This window comes from Puccinia triticina, chromosome 11A, assembly GCF_026914185.1.
Source record: "Puccinia triticina chromosome 11A, complete sequence".
NCBI classification, from domain to species: Eukaryota; Fungi; Basidiomycota; class Pucciniomycetes; order Pucciniales; family Pucciniaceae; genus Puccinia; species Puccinia triticina.
In genome coordinates this window covers 3,478,891-3,497,002 of record NC_070568.1, presented here as the reverse complement: position 1 = coordinate 3,497,002, position 18,112 = coordinate 3,478,891, and the positions used below count along the sequence as shown (strand labels likewise).

At 45.6% G+C, this 18,112-nt stretch overlaps 1 protein-coding gene across 1 annotated transcript; it reads right to left on the bottom strand.

The window, feature by feature from the left end:
- Positions 1–16,182: 16,182 nt before the first annotated feature.
- PtA15_11A335 (uncharacterized protein) lies at positions 16,183–16,581 on the bottom strand (the record flags this gene model as incomplete). Its single annotated transcript, XM_053161233.1, has 1 exon — positions 16,183–16,581. The coding sequence occupies one exon, from the start codon at positions 16,579–16,581 to the stop codon at positions 16,183–16,185; it is 399 nt and encodes a 132-aa protein (XP_053025200.1).
- Positions 16,582–18,112: the final 1,531 nt, after the last annotated feature.

Sequence of the window (18,112 nt, the reverse complement as noted above, 5' to 3'; positions counted from 1 at the left end):
GTTGAGTGAAGAAGAGGTGCTTGAATTGAACAACATCATTTAAAGAAATAACGTCAATTGAGACACAAGGTATTGGGACACTAAGGCACTCAAAGAGTTACACACCGTAGAATGTCTACCGTTTCCTTAGGCCAAGGAGAGAATAACGGTTTATTTTGACTTGCCGGGAAATTGGAGGATACCCTGATTGCACATGGTTATAACATCAGATAAATATCTGAGTTAGTATGGAGTTAAATTATTTTGACTTGCCGGGAAATTGGAGGATACCCTGATTGCACATGGTTATAACATCAGATAAATATCTGAGTTAGTATGGAGTTAAACCAGGCAATCCTCAAGGACGTAAGAGAGTGGACGAACTGAGACTGATTACAGGAGGATGTGATAGATTGTTCTTCAAGAGCACAAGATTCTGATCGGTCAGAAAGACTTTCCGAAAGCAGTCCAGAGCTCTTGGCACACTCGTCGTCAATGAAACTAGATTTGAAGGCGCTAGAGTTCAAATGTTTGTCTGAACTGTGATACAGAGATTAGAGTATCAGAGACTACTCTGCTGTCAGAGGAAACAATGTAAAGGAATGGCAATTGACCATCCGAGAGGGGAAGACTTACTAGTTGACAGTTCCCTTTGGTGCTGCGCTATCTTCAGAGGTAGCTTCTCTCTTGGATTCCGTATCGCCAACAGTAAAGTATCTATATTTCATGTTGAAATAGACAGGAGGCACGTTAGTGTCAAAGTCAGATCGGACACTAAATTTGCAGTGAATAACCCACTGATTAGTATTGGAACGTATTGGGACACTAGGGCTTGTGGGCTCACCCCCCGGAAGAAAGGTGCTGTCTGGGCTAAGGTGGCAGGAGGATGAAGACGGAATTTCAATGATTTTGTTCTGTTTGAAGTCAGGGACTGCGCCAGCAATGTTGGGTCAATTGGAACCAATGTTGGACAGATATTCAAAAAAAGCAGGATTTGGGGAGTCGTTCCGAAGGAAGAAAGGAGGTACACGTCCAGCCTCACGATCTGCTAGGACCTGGCTGAAGACTGGGGTAGTCGGGAGTCAGGAAGCATCCCTTATATGGCCAGGCAAACAAAAAGAGTCACTCACATGGTTGACTCATGGGGGGTTGGTTGCCAATAAGGGACCTTGTAGAGTAACTCTAGGATCAAAGAGATTGTTAGGTGGGGTTCATTACCCCAATGAGGAAATGACTGAAAGGGAGGACAAACTTGTTTCTTAGAGTATTGTGAGAGGGTAGGGTACTTCATCTTGCATTGCAGAGAGCCACGTTTAATATTAAGCGGGTTCTTGATCACTCGGTAGAGTGGGGGACTAACAATACCTTCAGGAGAAGAGGAAAAGGATACCTGGGGTAGTTGCAAATCAAGAGGTCATCTTCATAGAACGGATTGCAGGACCTCCAGCGGGTAGGCGCCATTGTTTGGGTAGATGGGCAAGCTGGGTATTCTAGAAGGACATCCCAGGAATCAGCATGCAGTAATGAGCAGATTAAATGGGGGGGGGGGGGGGGGGTAGTTAGAAGTCAAACACACCACCACAAGGACAATGGTCCTTACCTCAGAGAAGGTTATTAGCTAGTTGATCGTCAAAGAGTGGTCTTCCGTCCTCATACAGGGTGGAGTGTCATTTGACATAGGCGAGCTGAGCATTTTGAGAGGGTTTGGTTGTCAGTGTGCATGGAGAATAAAGGTAGTACCTTCATGGAAGGTCATGGAACAAACAGATGGTGAGATTTGTTAGGTTACTGCGGGCGCAGTAACCAGAGTAGTACTCATCACATCTAAGTACGGTTGACAGTAGGACTGTTGTGGAAGACAGTGGAACAAACAAATAGTGAGATTGGTTAGGGTTACTCGGGACGCAGCAACCAGAGCGATACTTGTTATGCTTGTACATAGAGGGTGACTCATCATGATGACGCGGCCACGTCATCACATATCAGATATGTTTATGTTAGAGTCTTCCAGTACGCCTTGGACTTGGAACGTCAGCACATCCACCACCAACTACACCTACACCCCCAACAAGGTAAGACAATTGATGAAGACCGCACCATCTCCCATGGGGAGGTGGAACACTCAATAACTTAAGTAAGTGAGCTTTTGTCTGGTAGTTGGCATATTATTGCATGCAGTGTGTGGTGATTGTTTTAGTTTTTTTGCTCAGTGCAGGGCCCTAACCAGCAAAACGTGGACGCCATGGTCTCTGCTTGGGTATTAGACTTTACGCCTGGATTTGAGCAGGGTGGAAGTTAAAGACGCCTGGAAGTCAACTCAGCTTTGAGAATCTAAGTCAAGTGCGCCTGAGCAATGTTTGTTGACAGAGTAGGATCACTTAGCCGGTGGATATAAACGTAAGCAATACCTAAGTCAACAATGCAGAGAGAAGCAAGTTGTTGAACGGTAACAAGGAATGTATGTTCAATGTAGCTCAGCAAATCTGACCCAAGTGGAGATCACAATTGATCAGAGGTCACTCATAGTTGAAGAGGCCCCATGACCCATCAGAGGGACGTAGGGAACACCTGCTGATAATTGGGACGTTACGGATAGGCAACGACGTATAGGGATTGGCCTATTATATATGTGCGTGCTTTATGCGTAAGTTAGAGCTCAACGCTCAGCCTCACCATTATCAGATAGGGTGATTGTATGGCCTGTTGATGGTCTCGCATCAGGTAGCACAGCAGATCATAACGTTAGGACATCAGAAGCGTGGTCTGCCATAGAGCAGGGAAGCAGAGCGGTCAGTGTGTCATGCATAGGTGACACAATCTGTAGGGAACAGGTCAGAGCTTGTCCGCCTTAGTTCCAACAATTTAGCTTACTCTAACAATTGATGAATGTATTAAGAACAGGTTCCTGTTAGAGCAGCACGACACCCTTGAGTTGTGCCCCAGGACCTTGAGGCTTGAGATATTATGTCTCCAGTTGTTGATATGATAGAAATATTGTGCCACAGATGTCAGTCCGATAGGAGGACTGATTCTTGGTGGTCATTAGGTAGGCATAACGGTATATATACTGAGTATACGAAACAGGTTGTGTTAATGAGATGCTTTCACCTCGTGGGCCTGTATGCAGTAGGTTGTGTATTCAAAACAACACCTTGTTGATTTAGCGAACGGTTTAGACAGACGCTGTGTGAATCAAAGTCGGTGAGTCGGCATTAACAGCTGTGAATGCTTTGGTATTAACTGATGATTCAAGTTGGGCATCCATACTTCGTTCACAGGTTGCTAATAGCTGAATAGTAATAGGTTTGTCATTGTTATTGATCTCAATCCTCTGTAAGCGCACTTGTCTAAGCTGTCTTTGAAATGAAGAGCAGTTCATGTGAGAGGAAAGTAGTCACCACAATCTGACGACTAGGGCTCAAATGGCAATAGAATACTCAGCGATCCGGAGATCATGAAAAAGGTTTGTTTTGTACGGGTTCAATTTCCATATAGAGGTAAAGACATATTAATCAATAGTCAGTATTGATTACGGTCTAGCTGACAAAGGTTATTATCAGGGATGTAGTTATATTTTGTGAGGCTGTGGTGTAGAGCGGTAAGTAGCTCCATAGCTTTTCTCATTGTAAGCCACATGCCTAAACTGACAGTACCCTTTGTACACAAATAGCAATTGGATGAGTACGTTAAGGGTAGTTGTAGGGTGTTAGCCATGTCAATGCTGTGATGCCGTAGCCCTAAGCTTGGGCACGTTAGTTATGCCCAAGGATATGGGCAATATAGCAGGTTGTGAGTTCCCTGTGGTAGTCAAGAAAGACAGCCAAGGCTGAGTCCTTACTTTGCTTTGGTCAGCTCAGAGGTGAGGCAGGACCATCATTGCACTGCAAGAAAAACTCTAGAAACTGCTTGCAGTTGAGATGCAGCAAGCTTGAATCAAGCCTCAGCTCAAGCTGGAGTCAAGCACCCAAATTCCATGCTGGTGCACCTTGAGTGTGTACCTTGTTCAGCACCTCAATGCTGAATATGCTGTAGTGCTCATGCAGTAGGCTGAGGCAAATGTTCAACCTTGCAAATGAGCATACCCCTGAGCAACCTTTTATTTGCTTTTAGTAAACACTCCATCTGCCATTGAATCCAGCCAGAATAGCATAACAGGGGTATGTACACATGCAAGGGATATCTACATATGAAAGGAATATGTACACATGAAAGGTGAATGTGATAAGGTGTATTAACACAGAAAAGACACAAATGATTAAAGGGGTATGTATGCATGAAAGGGGTATGTGCAGTAAGGGGTCTTTGCACATGAAAGGGATATGTAAACATCACCTGAATGATGAAAGGGGTATTGAAAGGGATGTAAAAAACTGAAAGGGGACATGTAAACATCAAAGGGTCATGAATGCATGATGAAAAGGGTATGTACACATTGTGAAAGGGATACATGCACATGAAAGGGATACACACACATGAAAGGGGTATGTGCACATAAAGGGGTATGGACACATTATGAAAGGGGTGAACGCATAAAAAAGGGACATGTGCACATGAAAGGGGTATGTGCACATGAAAGGGGAATTTTCATATGAAAGGGGAATTTGCACAGGTATCAACTCAGTATTTTGGAGCCTGCATGTACTCAGTTTTTTGTACCTCAGACTCACTCTTGCATAAATTATACAATGTGCATGGAATCAACCAGTGCTTGATTCTTGCATGAGGCACAGCTTGCTTTGAGCTCTTGCATCTCAATTGCAGGCAGTTTCTAGAGTTTTTCTTGCAGTGTTGCTATGTACTTGCAGTATCAGGAGTGACCCAAATCAAAGCTGGTTGTTTAGACAGCCAGACTATGTCTGTTTTCCAAGGCAGAAAGTTTGATTCACTTGGGTGACAACCAGTCAAAGTCCTTAGATGAGGTTGTCATTCGAGGAAGACCCTTCCTATGTTACATAGGATGAGAGACTGTGTCAGTATTGGGGCATTCTTCAAATACAATTACAGCAAAATTAAGAGAAACTCCTGGGTTGAAGTAGCACAATTTTATGAAAGATTCATTGGGGAAGACACTGAAGAAGACATGGTGGTAGACAGAGTAGGTCTTCCTTTAGAATTGCAACCCAGCTTTGCCAAGACACAAGACATTGTGAAGAGTTGGACATTAGGTGCAATCTTAGGGAGGACAAGGAGATACCTTGAATTGCAGGTAGAAGACCTTGTTGAGTATGAAAGGACATTCTTTATTTTGGTAAAGAAGAACTCAATTCTTCAGGATAAGATATAGACTATTTTTAGATATAAATTATAACATATGGGGTCATATGGCTTTTGGGTATAATTATGGAAAAGCAGTCCAATCTAGTATAAGAGTTATGTCATAGAGAGTGGTTAGACAGAAATAAATTCAGCCTAAGGAAAGAGAGAGACAAGAATATTTAAATAACATTAGGAATCATATAAACCTAGATTTAATAAGGATTTGTCTGGATAAAGAAAAAACAAGAGATGTGGAAAAGAGATGAAGAAAAGAGAGAAGAGACATTGAAGTATGTGGAATACAGAGGGTTACAACAAAATGAGTCTTTCTTTTGTATGTTTTGATCTTTATTTTAGGGTCAAAGAGGAATGACAGGAGAATATCTTGGGATAAAAACCATGGGTCATGTAACAGTCCTCTATGAAAGAAGCGGAGATATCCTAGAGATAGGAGTATCTATCCTGGCTGTACTAGAGTCTTGATAACATTAGTTAGGAGTCCGCGTGTTCATTTGGTTACCCTTATTAAGCAGTTTTGGTGCATAATGAGCGTTCTAGGGATGCCACGGAGAGGCAGAACACATGAACATTGTATTATTGAACTTCTCACAGGGGCCAGAACCTGCCTACATCACTTGTTGGATGAATTCAACAAGGTGAGTTGGTCCCAGAGGATCCCTGGTGAGGACCTGCTCCTTGCACGCTTCATTGGATGAGGTTATGAATAACTTCTTCCTCAGCACCACACCAATATGGCAATAGAGGTGTCTATCTTGAGACATCAAGAATACCCAGAATTACTATTCATGAGTTGGCATAAGGCAAGCTGATTACTCAACCTGATTCAAATAATAGGATTAAGACAACCTTTGAGAGGTCCCCGTCAGGTTGGCCAACATTTCCTTCTCCCCTTCTCTAGTCCTATACAGATCTACCCCAAGACTCCTATGGCTAGAGTTTACCTCTGGCAGGCTCAATGGGTGTTGCTGTCAGGCTTCAGTTCAGGAATAAGAAATATAAGGGCTCCTATACAGGTCTGTCTCAGAGGGTCAACTCCTAAGAATTGCTCATGGTCTAAGTGAAAAACTGCACAATACACCTGGTCTCAGAAATAGTGTCATGGATTGAAATTGAGGTCCAAGACAGAGACCCAAAGCCATTGTCACCTTGAACTAACTGTGATCATGGTCATGAGATATAAATCAACAAGCCATTTTTTCTTTTTTTTTTTTTGTACGGATTATTTCTAACTCCTGTGCGAGGCACTAGAGATGAATAATTTGTAGGAGGAAAGATTTGCCTGTCCACCCTGGAGCTAAGGGTGGACGTCCAAAAGTGAGCAACAGAAAAAAGAGTGTCGTAAAAACTCAAAAAACTGTCTGAGATTGTTTGAGTTAAGTAATCTCATCATTATGTTTTTATGGAGCTCAACATATACTCACCACACGGGTTTCTTACCCAGTAAATAACCCCCCATCCTCCTCTGTCACCCCAAACCCCTAGATGGGGGGGGGGGGGGGGTTCTGGCATACCGTTAGGCTTGGCTGTATGTTGGTTCACACTAGTGGGGGTAGACAGGTCTACCCCCCCGGTGTGAACATTCCCTCTGATTGGAGACTCATTAATTATAGAGATACCTCTACTGGAGACATTTACGGTAATATCAATGTCATTAGGACCAACAGTTTCAGTGTCAAGCTCTTCTATGAGGTCGTTTCCTTCTTTATATAGGGCCTCCTTAAACATGGGTACCGCCGCCTGTAAGAACCAGGCTACTTGTACATATCCATGTTCATTAAAAAGTTTGGGATAGAGGTGTGGGATATGACCATAACCATTCACCCAATTAGTGAGGTTTTTGCTTCCATATTGGAGCTCCTCAGCTGCTTTGTTAGTAGGTGTGTGTGTCTCACAAAGAAGACCACCTAGGAGCAGAACATATATTTGTTCATCTGAGATGTCCATTTGTGAAGAGTTCAACTCTTCAATGAGGTAGAGAACTGTGCCACCTATGGTTCTGGTCCTTAGCTCTTCGAGATCTGGGCATGTTAGAAGCACATGGCTCCATTCCTCCGACCCAGAATCCATGATTTCCCTTTTGCAGAGTGGACATGTTTGTTCATGGAGTTGGTGTGGGAGTTTCCGCGCGTTTAGCGCTGTTATCCGCCGTTGTAGGGTTGGTAACCCATTCATACGCAGCAGGCATAAATATATCACCCCTTGAGTGATCTCCGGTATAATAAGGGAGGTATGAACAAAATTTGAGGAGCGTCCTAGTTCATAGTGGTCATATCGCCAGACGGATTTACATCTCTTTGATTCTCTTCTTATTTCCTTTTCTAGTAGGATAATGTGGAAAGAGTTGTTTTGTTTAAGCTGCTCCCATTGTTTGGGTGTTACTCTTTCATTGGTCCCCAGGGGTGAAGGAGATTTTGGATGTAATGAGTTGCGCAGCTTGCAAGCATTGGTTATCCAATTGAGGGAGTGGGCTTGTGTGGTGGAGGATGGGTGCTCCAGTTCTACCTCTTGGTTTTCCAGTTTCTTTATCCCTGTTAAGGTGTTGCTTGTCCATGACCCCCCTTTACCTCCTTTATGGCGGTTTAGGACAAGGTCCTTCAGAATGATCCCTAGGTGTGGACTCTTAATCCAAATTCAAATCCTCTGAAGTGTGCAATGAATTGATATTGGGGTAATACCCATTTCAAGACTTATAAGCAGGGTATTTAGTGATTTGCTATTTTCAGATAGCCCAAAGTTTATTTTTCCGGCCCTGTCTAGAACAGATTGTATTGTTCTGGTTCTCTTTTGGCACATCCCTATCCAATCTGCTCCATAGGTCCCAGTGGCCATTATGTATGTTTGAATGGTCCTTGCCTTGCATAAAAGGTGAAGGTTTTTGTCATACAGTAGTGGGATGGATAGGTAAAGGGCTTTCTCAGCCTTGTTAGCTAGTGTTTTAGCGTGAGCCACCTCAATGGGGTAGGGCTCATTGACATCAAGTATGTCGGGGCTCATGCACCCAAAATACTTGTATGCCGGTACTGTGTATATGGTTCCCTCCTTCAAGGGGTATGGGGTGGTGGTTGTGGGTTCCAAGATATCCCATTTATATTCCATCACTCCGCATTTATCATGACCTAGTGCAAAGTGCCAGTTGGCACAGTATTTTTCAAGATTGTTGCATATCTGAGTAATCTCCTGGGAGTTGTCCGCAAATATGAGGGTGGCATCTGCAAAGAGGAGACCTTTTGCAGGTTCTCTCAGTCCTGGGACCGTTACTTCCTTGGTGACCTCTTTCAAGATGTCATTGACAAAGATAATAAAAAGGAGTGGCAAGAGCGGGCAGCCCTGTCGCGTCCCAATTTGTCTGGTGAAAGGGTCAGAGAGTTTATCACTCAATCTACATTCAATGGCAGAGTTATCATATCCTTTCTTGATGATGGTTACAAGATCAGGGTGGATACCAATATTGAGAAGTTTAGCCCGCAATCCTTTGTGAGGAACTCGGTCAAATGCCTTTTTGAAGTCAATGTAAAGAACAAATGTGTTTATTTTGGCGTTCCGGTGTCTTTGTATGATCTCATTGAGGCTGATCACATGAGCCATAGCTTCCTGCCCATTACGGAAGCCTGCTTGTGCTTTGGTGAAGAAACCCTGTCGTTCCAGTTTGTCTGAAATGTCCCTAGCAATAATGGTGAGTAGTAGTTTGCCCTCTGTACATGATAGGGTAATACCTCTAGTGTTCTTTAAGTAGCGCGGATCCTGTCCTGGCTTAGGTAGAGTAATGAGGATTTCCTTGTTCCATATGGCTGGTTGGGTTTTCAGTCTGATGCATCCATGCATCATGTTCAACAGGTGAACAAGGGGGGGTGTTATTAGGGTGGAGGGTAGGGACCATCTGTCTAATGCAGTTGCAGAGTAGTCCAAGGGTTTGGGATATCTTTTATCCCCAAACTGGTTAGTTGGGCAGTCTTCCCATTCCTTGGTGATTTGAAGTTGGCATTCAATTTCAAGGAACTTTTTTAGATGTACTGCCAGCACACCACTTTTCCCTGGGGCTGCATTTCTCTTGATCTGGTGTATAGCCATGATAAATGCATCAGCATCCAGTTCTGACTCTGTGTCCTGAATTGTGGAGGATTCAGAGATGCTGTCAGAGTCATTTATAGGCTGGTTGCCTATGTGACTTATGTGTAGTTTGTCGAATTTAGCAGTGCAAGCTTTGATGTGGTTCCATTTGGCAGGATCCCTGGAGATTTTTGAAGGATCTGATGCCAGTTTTTCAGAATATACGGCTCTAGCCTTCAGGATACTCTCTGGATCAGTCATCAGCTGTTCCTCATTGTTAAAGCAGGGGGCATTGTCCTGTTTCGTGATGGATTTTCCTTGGGCTTGTTGTAGGAGTTTATGGAAATCTACTCCTTCATTAGCCATAAGTAGCAGATTGGTTTCCCTACTTTTGACCAGCTTGATATGCTGTGCATATTTCCTGATCGCTTTTTTAGCCTCTGCTGAGCGGGTGATGAGAATAGCTTGCAACTGTTGAACCTTTTTGTGGTTATTAGCCTTTTGTGCCTGTTGAAGGGCCTTTCTGGTCCTTCTGGACCGTATTATTTTTGCTTTAGTTGCTTTATCAAAGTTCAATTGTCTTTGTTCTTTGGGTATTTGTAGTAACCCCAGCTCCCGTCCTGCTGTATTTAAGGTTTCTACCCATTCTGAAGCTATCTTGTTAAGGTCATCTTTAGTGTTTATATGGTCTGTTCTGAGACAGTCCCATTGTTTAGATAGGGCAAGTTCAATGCCATGTCCTTTGATGAACTTTCTGTTCCACACCTCCTTGGAGCTGGTGTGATTGGTGACAGGCTCATGTTTGAGAAAGACTGGCCAGTGGTCACTGACATCAGTGGTCAGTTTGTCCACTTTTGCATGTTTGGCGAGGAGACATGCTTCTGGGGAATTCATATAGTGGTCTAGGTATCTTCCCTCCTTGTTCTTAACCTCTCTTGTGCTTGATGAACTGGGATCATTGCAGAGTTGAAGGTTTAGACATTTAAGGGAGCCACAATTGATGATTTGATGAACAGTGTCTTCATCTTGGTTGAAGTCCCCCATAATGGTTATGAGGGGTTTACCAGTTTCCCTCGTAAGTGGTAACAAGGGGGAGGAGAGCTTTTTCCATTGTAGTGCTCTGTCTTTCCTCCTTAGGTTACCTGACGGGAGGTAGACTGAGAGGATATGCCAGGGTTTTGCCTTAGATAGTCCAAACACTTTGACATAGATGATATGACGGTCATTTGTTTGGACTTCATGTGCAGCCAATGAGGTGTGTACATATAAGCAGTGACCTCTGAACCCTTCCTCTTTTGGTCGGTCAAAGAGATTGTATTCTTTGAAAGCTGGAGTATACTGATATACAGTACGCAGGTATTCCTGCACTCCATCTATAGAGACATTATTGTTTTGCAGTATCTCTTTCAAGACAGGAAATTTGGAGCTGATTCCATTAATGTTCCATGTCATAAAGTGCCCTAACTGAAGGGGAGTTTCAGTTGTAGGGTTCTTAGTATGCTGTATAACTCTGTCTCTGTAGGCTTTCCATAAGAATAGCCAATATCTTGGTAGCATACTAGAGGTTATGGTATTTATTCAAGTATCATTACTGTTTGAGAGAGTTTCTGTTAGACGTAGTCTACCGTGATAGTGTAACTGCAGGGACTTTTGTAGTCCTGCTGCCACTTCATTCTTTACCCATAAGTTAAAGTGTTGTCTCCAATTAGGTTGGTAGATCTGTTTGACTTTAACCAGTCCCCGCAGTGTAGGAGGATGGTGTTTAAGTGCGCTGTATAGTGCACTGTATAGCTGAGGGGTGGTGAGTGGGCCAGTATTTGTGAGAATATATCTGGTGAGACCTGAGTCATCTAGGCGACTAGGTGGTGGCGCCCACTTTTTCTCAAGCTTAGGACCAATAAGGTGTTTGAGAACAGAGGCTGGGATGCTTGGTTCCAACACAGGGGCATGTTTGCTAGGGGAGCAAGGGAGCACACTGGTAGCTTGTCTTGTCACCGACAAAGCCCGGGCTGCTACCTTGGTCGGATCCTGTCTAATCACATTTTGCAGGAGCCCCCAGGATAGGCTAGAGCCCTCCCCCCGGGGAGAAGAGCCCACCCCACCGCTCTCAGATGGGCTGGTAGAGTGGGCCACGGGGCCCTTCAAAAAATTTGGTTTTACTGTCATAGGGAGGAGGTTTTAGATCATTTAAGCCAGAGATCCTTAACTGGGAGCCTTAAAACCAGCTCAGGGGACTGCTCATGAGGCAAGGCCAGCATGAGGGTGAAGTAGACAATGTCCACCTAGTTATTTGCAACAGAGGGGAGGGATTGGTACTTTTTTTTTTTTTTAAGAACTATGTTTCTTCTCTGGGATTCCCTTAAGTGACAGTAGGGGCCTCAGAGTTTTTGATATTGACTTTTTAAGTACAAGAGAGTTAGGCACCTCTTAGTGGGTTCAAGAGTTGGTGCTATGTTAGGCGTGGGACAGAGTCAACAGATTGATGTGTTGGTTAGTCCTCTTCTTCATGGAGGCCTTCTTCAATCAGGTTTAGGAAGGCCGCCTCATCCAGTATGGAAGCCGGGAAGAGGGGTCTCTCCGGGTTCAGCGTGTATTGCTGATGCTGTCCCCGGAGAGTGTCTATATACAGTAGATGCAACCCTTGCAAAATGCAAGGTGTAAATACAATTGTTGGATATTTTTCCCTGATGTAGACAAGATATGGACGGTCCCTTGTGGGGCCGATACGCCTTGCCAGCTGATTGTAAAACGATGCTGGCAGATGATGATTGTAGGGCCCCGTCAAGGCTAGAGCTTGGCAGAGATGACGTTCATGGTACGATCTCTCCAACAGAGAGTCAGTAGAAGTACCGGTTGAGTGCGTGCATTGTGGCATCCTCGGATGTACAAGGGCTTCTATGGTCTACAATTGTTGAAGCAGCATACATGGTCAGTTTAGTGCCGCTTGGTTAGAGAGTATCTTTTGGGGTTTTACCTAGAGATGGTAAGACCTCCGTTGGATTAATCTCATGTTCGATTGGCCACATGTTTCGCTCTATAGGCTGGAAAACGGGAGACGATCAGAGTGCTCAGTCTTTATGTTCCTTTTGAGCGTTGGCATATGGTGTTGTCTTACCTCCGGAAAAGGTTTTTGATCTATGGACGCTAACGTTGACGGCTTCTGTGAGTTGATCTAAGGTGACAAAAGGGAACTATCCAAAGGTTTAACACCTGTTAGGGTAGTGTTCAGGTACCTTGTTCTCAGACCCACACAGCTTACAGGGTAGACGTTATGGGTGAACGTATGAGTCCCGAGTTGGTTGGGTGAGGGGTAATGGATCTATAGACACGTTGGGAGTGTCAAACAACAAAATGATTAACGTCAGTGCGTTGTGTGGTCCTGTATTACTGGTGGTATGTACAGACCAGCTTACCGTTGCCTTTCCCAATAGGCCAGTAATGGATTTCCGTTTGGTATTGGTTGGGGATCGGTAGTGGGTAAGCGACTAAGATTGGATTCTAGATGAAACTGAGGTCAATCCAAGTTAGTATGACCACGGATACTAATCATCGGATGACTTACCCGGTGCATCCCTGAGCTTCCTCATGGACAGGGGGGGGGGGGGGTTGCTTGTTGCTGGCGATGGCGGGCGTGCAGCGGGGAGGGAGGTGGTGTGGTTGGGTCGAGTGGAGTGCAGTGGGCTGCAGTGGTCTCCACTCGGACACAAGACATGCGTGAGGTTAGGGTTGGGTAACCCTAACCTGGATTGCGCATTGTGATTGTCATCACGGCTACGGCTGCGGTCGAAGGAGGTGGAACGTTCTCCTCGGATCCGTCAGCTGTGGTGCAGTCTATATGTCACAGACAACATGTCCCGCGGGTGTTGACGCATACCTGTCAGAGGTCGCGTGCGCAGCTCGCGCGGAGTCAGCGCGGGCCCCAGCTGCTGGATAATTGATATCTGTTGGTGGGGTATGGGTTATGGCTTAGCCCATAACTTCCCACCCAATACCGGCATTTCGCTACTCAATTGACCGAATGACCTTGACTCTGGCATGCCACTTGGCTTGAATCGATAGGAATGACAGGTCATACAGTATTTGATTGTTCATTACTGTTTATTGTCTTATGTGTAGCTGATAGTTTATTATTGATGAGGTGCTCATAGGCATGTTTAAGCATCTTGGCCTCTTGGTACGCTGGTTACGATCATGTCAATTACTCAGAGTCATGGTAAGGAAGCCTTACAGGCTTGATCTCATCTCACAGGGCAGTCAGGCGTTCTCAAACGGGTGTATTGCAAAAGTGAGTGAAGTTGATAGTGTGGGTGGCATTCCACGTTCCACCTAGCACTGAGTATGATGATAAGAAAGAAAGACAGGGTGAACGCTAAGCATTTTTTTGGTTGTTTCACTAGGTCCGCCATCGCTCTGTGGAAGGGGACCCCATTTCATGCGATGGGGGACGACTCTGATTGTGGCACGGCCGGTGAGTGAACATATATGCTTGCGAATTGGGTTTTAATGTCCATTTCGGACGCCCGACGCTTTCTTACCGCCGGGTGGGGCGGGTTTACCGCCTGTGGAGATGGATGGTTAGGACAAAGTTAGTAAACAATGTACTGATTATTGCTTCGTAGGTAGTGGAAGGTACCTTACGGGTTGCAGTTACCCAATGCGATCCTCTGCCACGGTTGGATCCGCCGGGATGGCTTGTGCCTCGGCCGCGACTGGACCCGGCATTTGGGTGAGTTTGAAAACTGACGGTTTTGGTTTGCGGTCCGGTCGAGGCGGACTGACTTCCATGATATCATTTTCAGGAGTTTTGGTGTGGATTGGACGACCATTGAGGAGGGGGAGGTAGAGACACTCTTTGTCCCTGTGCTCTTCATCACCGCAGATCAAACAAGCTGGGAGAACTTCAATTTCAACCGGTTTACCGCAAACGGCGCCAACTAGCGTATTGGCTCGATCCGTCCAGAATAGAATGGCTGGCTCTCCTGTGGGAAGCTCGGTGGCAAGGTAAGAGAGCTCACCATTGAAGGTGAGGTTACCGTTAATTCTCTTTCCTCCGTGTTTGACAGACAAGCAAGCTAGGTCAACCCATCTCGGCTTGGCCAAGATCCCTTGATCGATACGGAGCGGATACTTCTCTGCCGTGATTTCAGGTGAGTCATTGAGGTTGATTGGCCCACAAGCTGGTAGGTGCGCTTGTAGTTTGAGGTGCCAACCTTGATACATTGATTGGCATCAAGTTCCACAGGTAAGCACAGCGTGCCCCCTTACACCAGGAAAAAAAAATAGTCACTTGATGAAAAGTGACATCATGCCAGCTCCAGCGGGCTACCCACCATCTACCCACCATCTACCCATCATCTACCCACCATCTACCCACCATCTAACCAGTTTAAGAATTTCCACAGGAGATCCTCAGTTTTTGCTGGGCACCACTGATCCCCATTTCTGGTCAGCTGATACTCAGCTTTAGCTCCCAGCTTATGCTCAGCTTTGGTGCCCAGCTCATGCTCAGCTTTGTTGCCCAGATCAGAACCAGTCCTGGCCCAGCTTATTTTCAGCTTTATTCCAGTCATGGCTCAGCTTAGACTCAGATTAAGACTATCATTGGCCCAGCCAATGCTCAGCTTTGGACCAGTATTGGCTCAGCTGATTTTCAGCTTTGGATAAATCTTGGCCCAGCCAATGCTCAGATTCTGAGTCTGACCACTCCTGTAACAGCTTATGCTCATCTGTGGACCAGCCTTGGCTCAGCTGATGCTCAGCTGTGGACCAACCTTGGCTAAGACAATGCTCAGCTGTGGACCAGCCTGGGCTCAGCTGATGCTCAGCTGTGGACCAGCCTTGGCTCAGCTGATGCTCAGCTGTGGACCAACCTTGGCTAAGACAATGCTCAGCTGTGGACCAGCCTTGGCTCAGCTGATGCTCAGCTGTGGACCAGCCTTGGCTCTGCTGATGCTCAGCTGTGGACCAGCCTTGGCTCAGCAGATGCTCAGCTGGGGAACAGCCTTGGCTCAGGTGATATTAATCTTTTGAATAGTCTCAAAAAATCTGATACTCAGCTTTGGAACAGCCTTGGCTCAGCCAATGCTCAGCTTTGTACCAGCATTGGCTCAGCTGATGCTCAGCTTTTGAGATATTTTGGCCCAGCTGGTGTTAATCTTTGAAACAGTATTGTCCCAGCTGATTCAAGCTCTGCACAAGCCTTTCCCAAGAAGATGCTCAGCTTTGGACCATTGTTGGCTAAGCTGATGCTCAGATTTGGAATATTCTTGGTCCAGCTGACACTTGGATTTGTTTCAGGCTTGGAATATCCAATGCTCAGCTGTGGCCCAGGCTCAGCCAATGCTCAGCTTTGGCCCAGGCTCAGTCAATGCCTACTGCTCAGCTTATGATGAGCATCAGCTGTTCCTGGGAAAAAATTTGGATCAGCTGACTGTGCCACATTGAGTGCTCTGGTGCAGTCCTGCAAGCTCTACAAGTGCTGGTGGAGCAGACTTGGAGCAGCGCTGGAGTAGCTCTGGAGCAGAAACTAAAGCTGCATCATGTCACTTGCCATCAAGTGACTATTTTTTTTTCCTGGTGTTAGTACCGTAGAAAACTCCCTTTGTCTGACTATTCCTTCCTGGTAGCTTTTTCGCGTTGCCAGGGGTCAGATGGATAAGGTATTTGTTTGGCCAATCGACGTGGTTTTTTTTGGCGGTTAACCGCCACCGGGTTGAGTGCCAGGGAGGCTAGGGCTGAGTGGAGGGAAGTATCTGGCTCGGCTACAACGGTGCAACCTTTGGCGAGCGCTCTGACACAGAAGATGAATATGTTCTGTTCTTTTTGCGACTCGACCTCATCTTGGGGATTGTTGCCAAAACCGTCCCAAAATGACCAGAATCAAATCTGGAGCGGGGTCTTTTGCCAGAGCGCTGCTCTTGCTTTTGACCACAAGTCGGTCGGCTCCTGGAGGTGACTGACGTCGGGCCTGACGTCTTCTTTCTCCTGCTGGGGCGGAGATTTCTCCCTCATGTTGGAGTCTTCGTCCCTGATGATGTGGGACATGATCCTTTTGGCAGGACGGGCGGTGATGGTATCCGCATCATCCTCCTCCCCCTCTTCATTGTTATCTTCCTCGCCGGTCGACTCCACCGCGGTATTGCCAGCGTTCTCTTCCGCCCCTGAGTTTTCCGCCACATGGGTTGCTGTGGGGGACAGGGCTCCAGCGGCTTGCTCGATTTTGGCCGCCTTTCTCTTAGAAGAGGGGGTCTTGGTACTGACAGGGGCAAGGGGGGCCATTCTGTAGTATATGGGGGTGGTACTTTGGTAAGCTTAAAAGTTAATCAAGTTAGCCTCATTGTAGAATTGGCTTACTGATATGTTTTCTTTACTTGTTGTTAGTCGACGAGGGTGTGACAAACAAGGCAATGTCGCGGGGCTTCCTATGGGTAGGAGAGCATGAAAACCGCGTAAGCAGCTTGTTGTATCACTTTTGGGGGGTAGTGAACTAACGATGGTGCTTTGACTTTTGTAACGTTACCGGTGCGCAGAGATAGTAAAACGTTCTGGTCTTGATGTGACTCAAGGTAGGTTGATTTTTAGACTTTTGGGAAGCGGCTGTGGTAGCGATCTGAGGTGTCTGGGTGTTCAGGTCAGATCAGTCGATTCCCTTTATAATTTGGGTCTGCGGCTTTCTCAAGACAAGCTGTGGCTTGGTCTCTGTGTGAGTTTGCATATGAATTTGTTCATCGTATGTTCTTGGATGTGCAGCACTAACGTCTGATCCGGTTGGATGGACTTTCAATGTAGAAATTAACTGTGTACGATCAAGTAGTTTCGATTGGTCTTTGTGATCCCTCGAAGGGTCACACTAGCGAGTTGTTAGTTTGATTTCTACTTCAGTTAAGTCGCTGTTTAGCAAACATGTACTGATCTCACTGTTGCATGTCCTGCCGCTATTCACCTTTCTAGGCAGGATACGCAAGGAAGCTCTGTCAAGCATGGGAACGGGTGATGAGTCCCTCACAGGTCATATGCGTGAGTTTGGTGTACGTTATTTGTTCCCTCAATCGGTAGTTTTACCACCAATCGTTATGTTATCTATCATCAGTTGATTGATGTGCTGGATAATGAGATTCTCACTTTCCCTTTGTTTACTACCGGGGCTTTCCTCTTAGCCTAGTTGGTCGTATGAACAAGGGCGCTATCCTGTTGGATTGTGAGTGTGATTTGTATGATCTCCTCGATCGGTCATTTGGTTGGTGTTCTCAGAACCATCCGAAAGTTTCCCCACCCCTCTTGGGGGTTTGAGGATTCTTGCCAGAGGTATTGTTTCTGTGATACCTGGTTGGTATATATGACCTGATCTCCTTGTCCATTGCGTGGCAAGGGGTGGTGAACGTATTAAGCGTTCAGTTTTGGAATGTTCAATTAGTTGATCGGGCGTTTCTTGCTTCTTAGTTCAGTAGCTTCAGCGTTTGGGTTAGTAAATACCCTGTGGCTGCTGAATCTGACGCTGACAACAGAGATTTGACCAATGTACTCTTGCCGTTGTCCGTAGGGTTTTTCAACTACGTTTGAGAGGTTTAGGTAGGGCGCGTGCGCCTGGTTTCCGATCACGTGTACGTTAGACAGATTATCAGGGTTTCCTCTCTCCAGTATCTCTTCAGAGTGGTCAGTTTAATAACATCTATTGTTGTTATTTTTGACATTTTATTACTACCGGTGTGCGGACTTTTTATTTGTGTACCACCATTGTTTATTAGGCCAGAGATTGAATGTATCTTAGGTAGTACATATTTAAGTACCTGGTTATATCAGACTTTTCTGG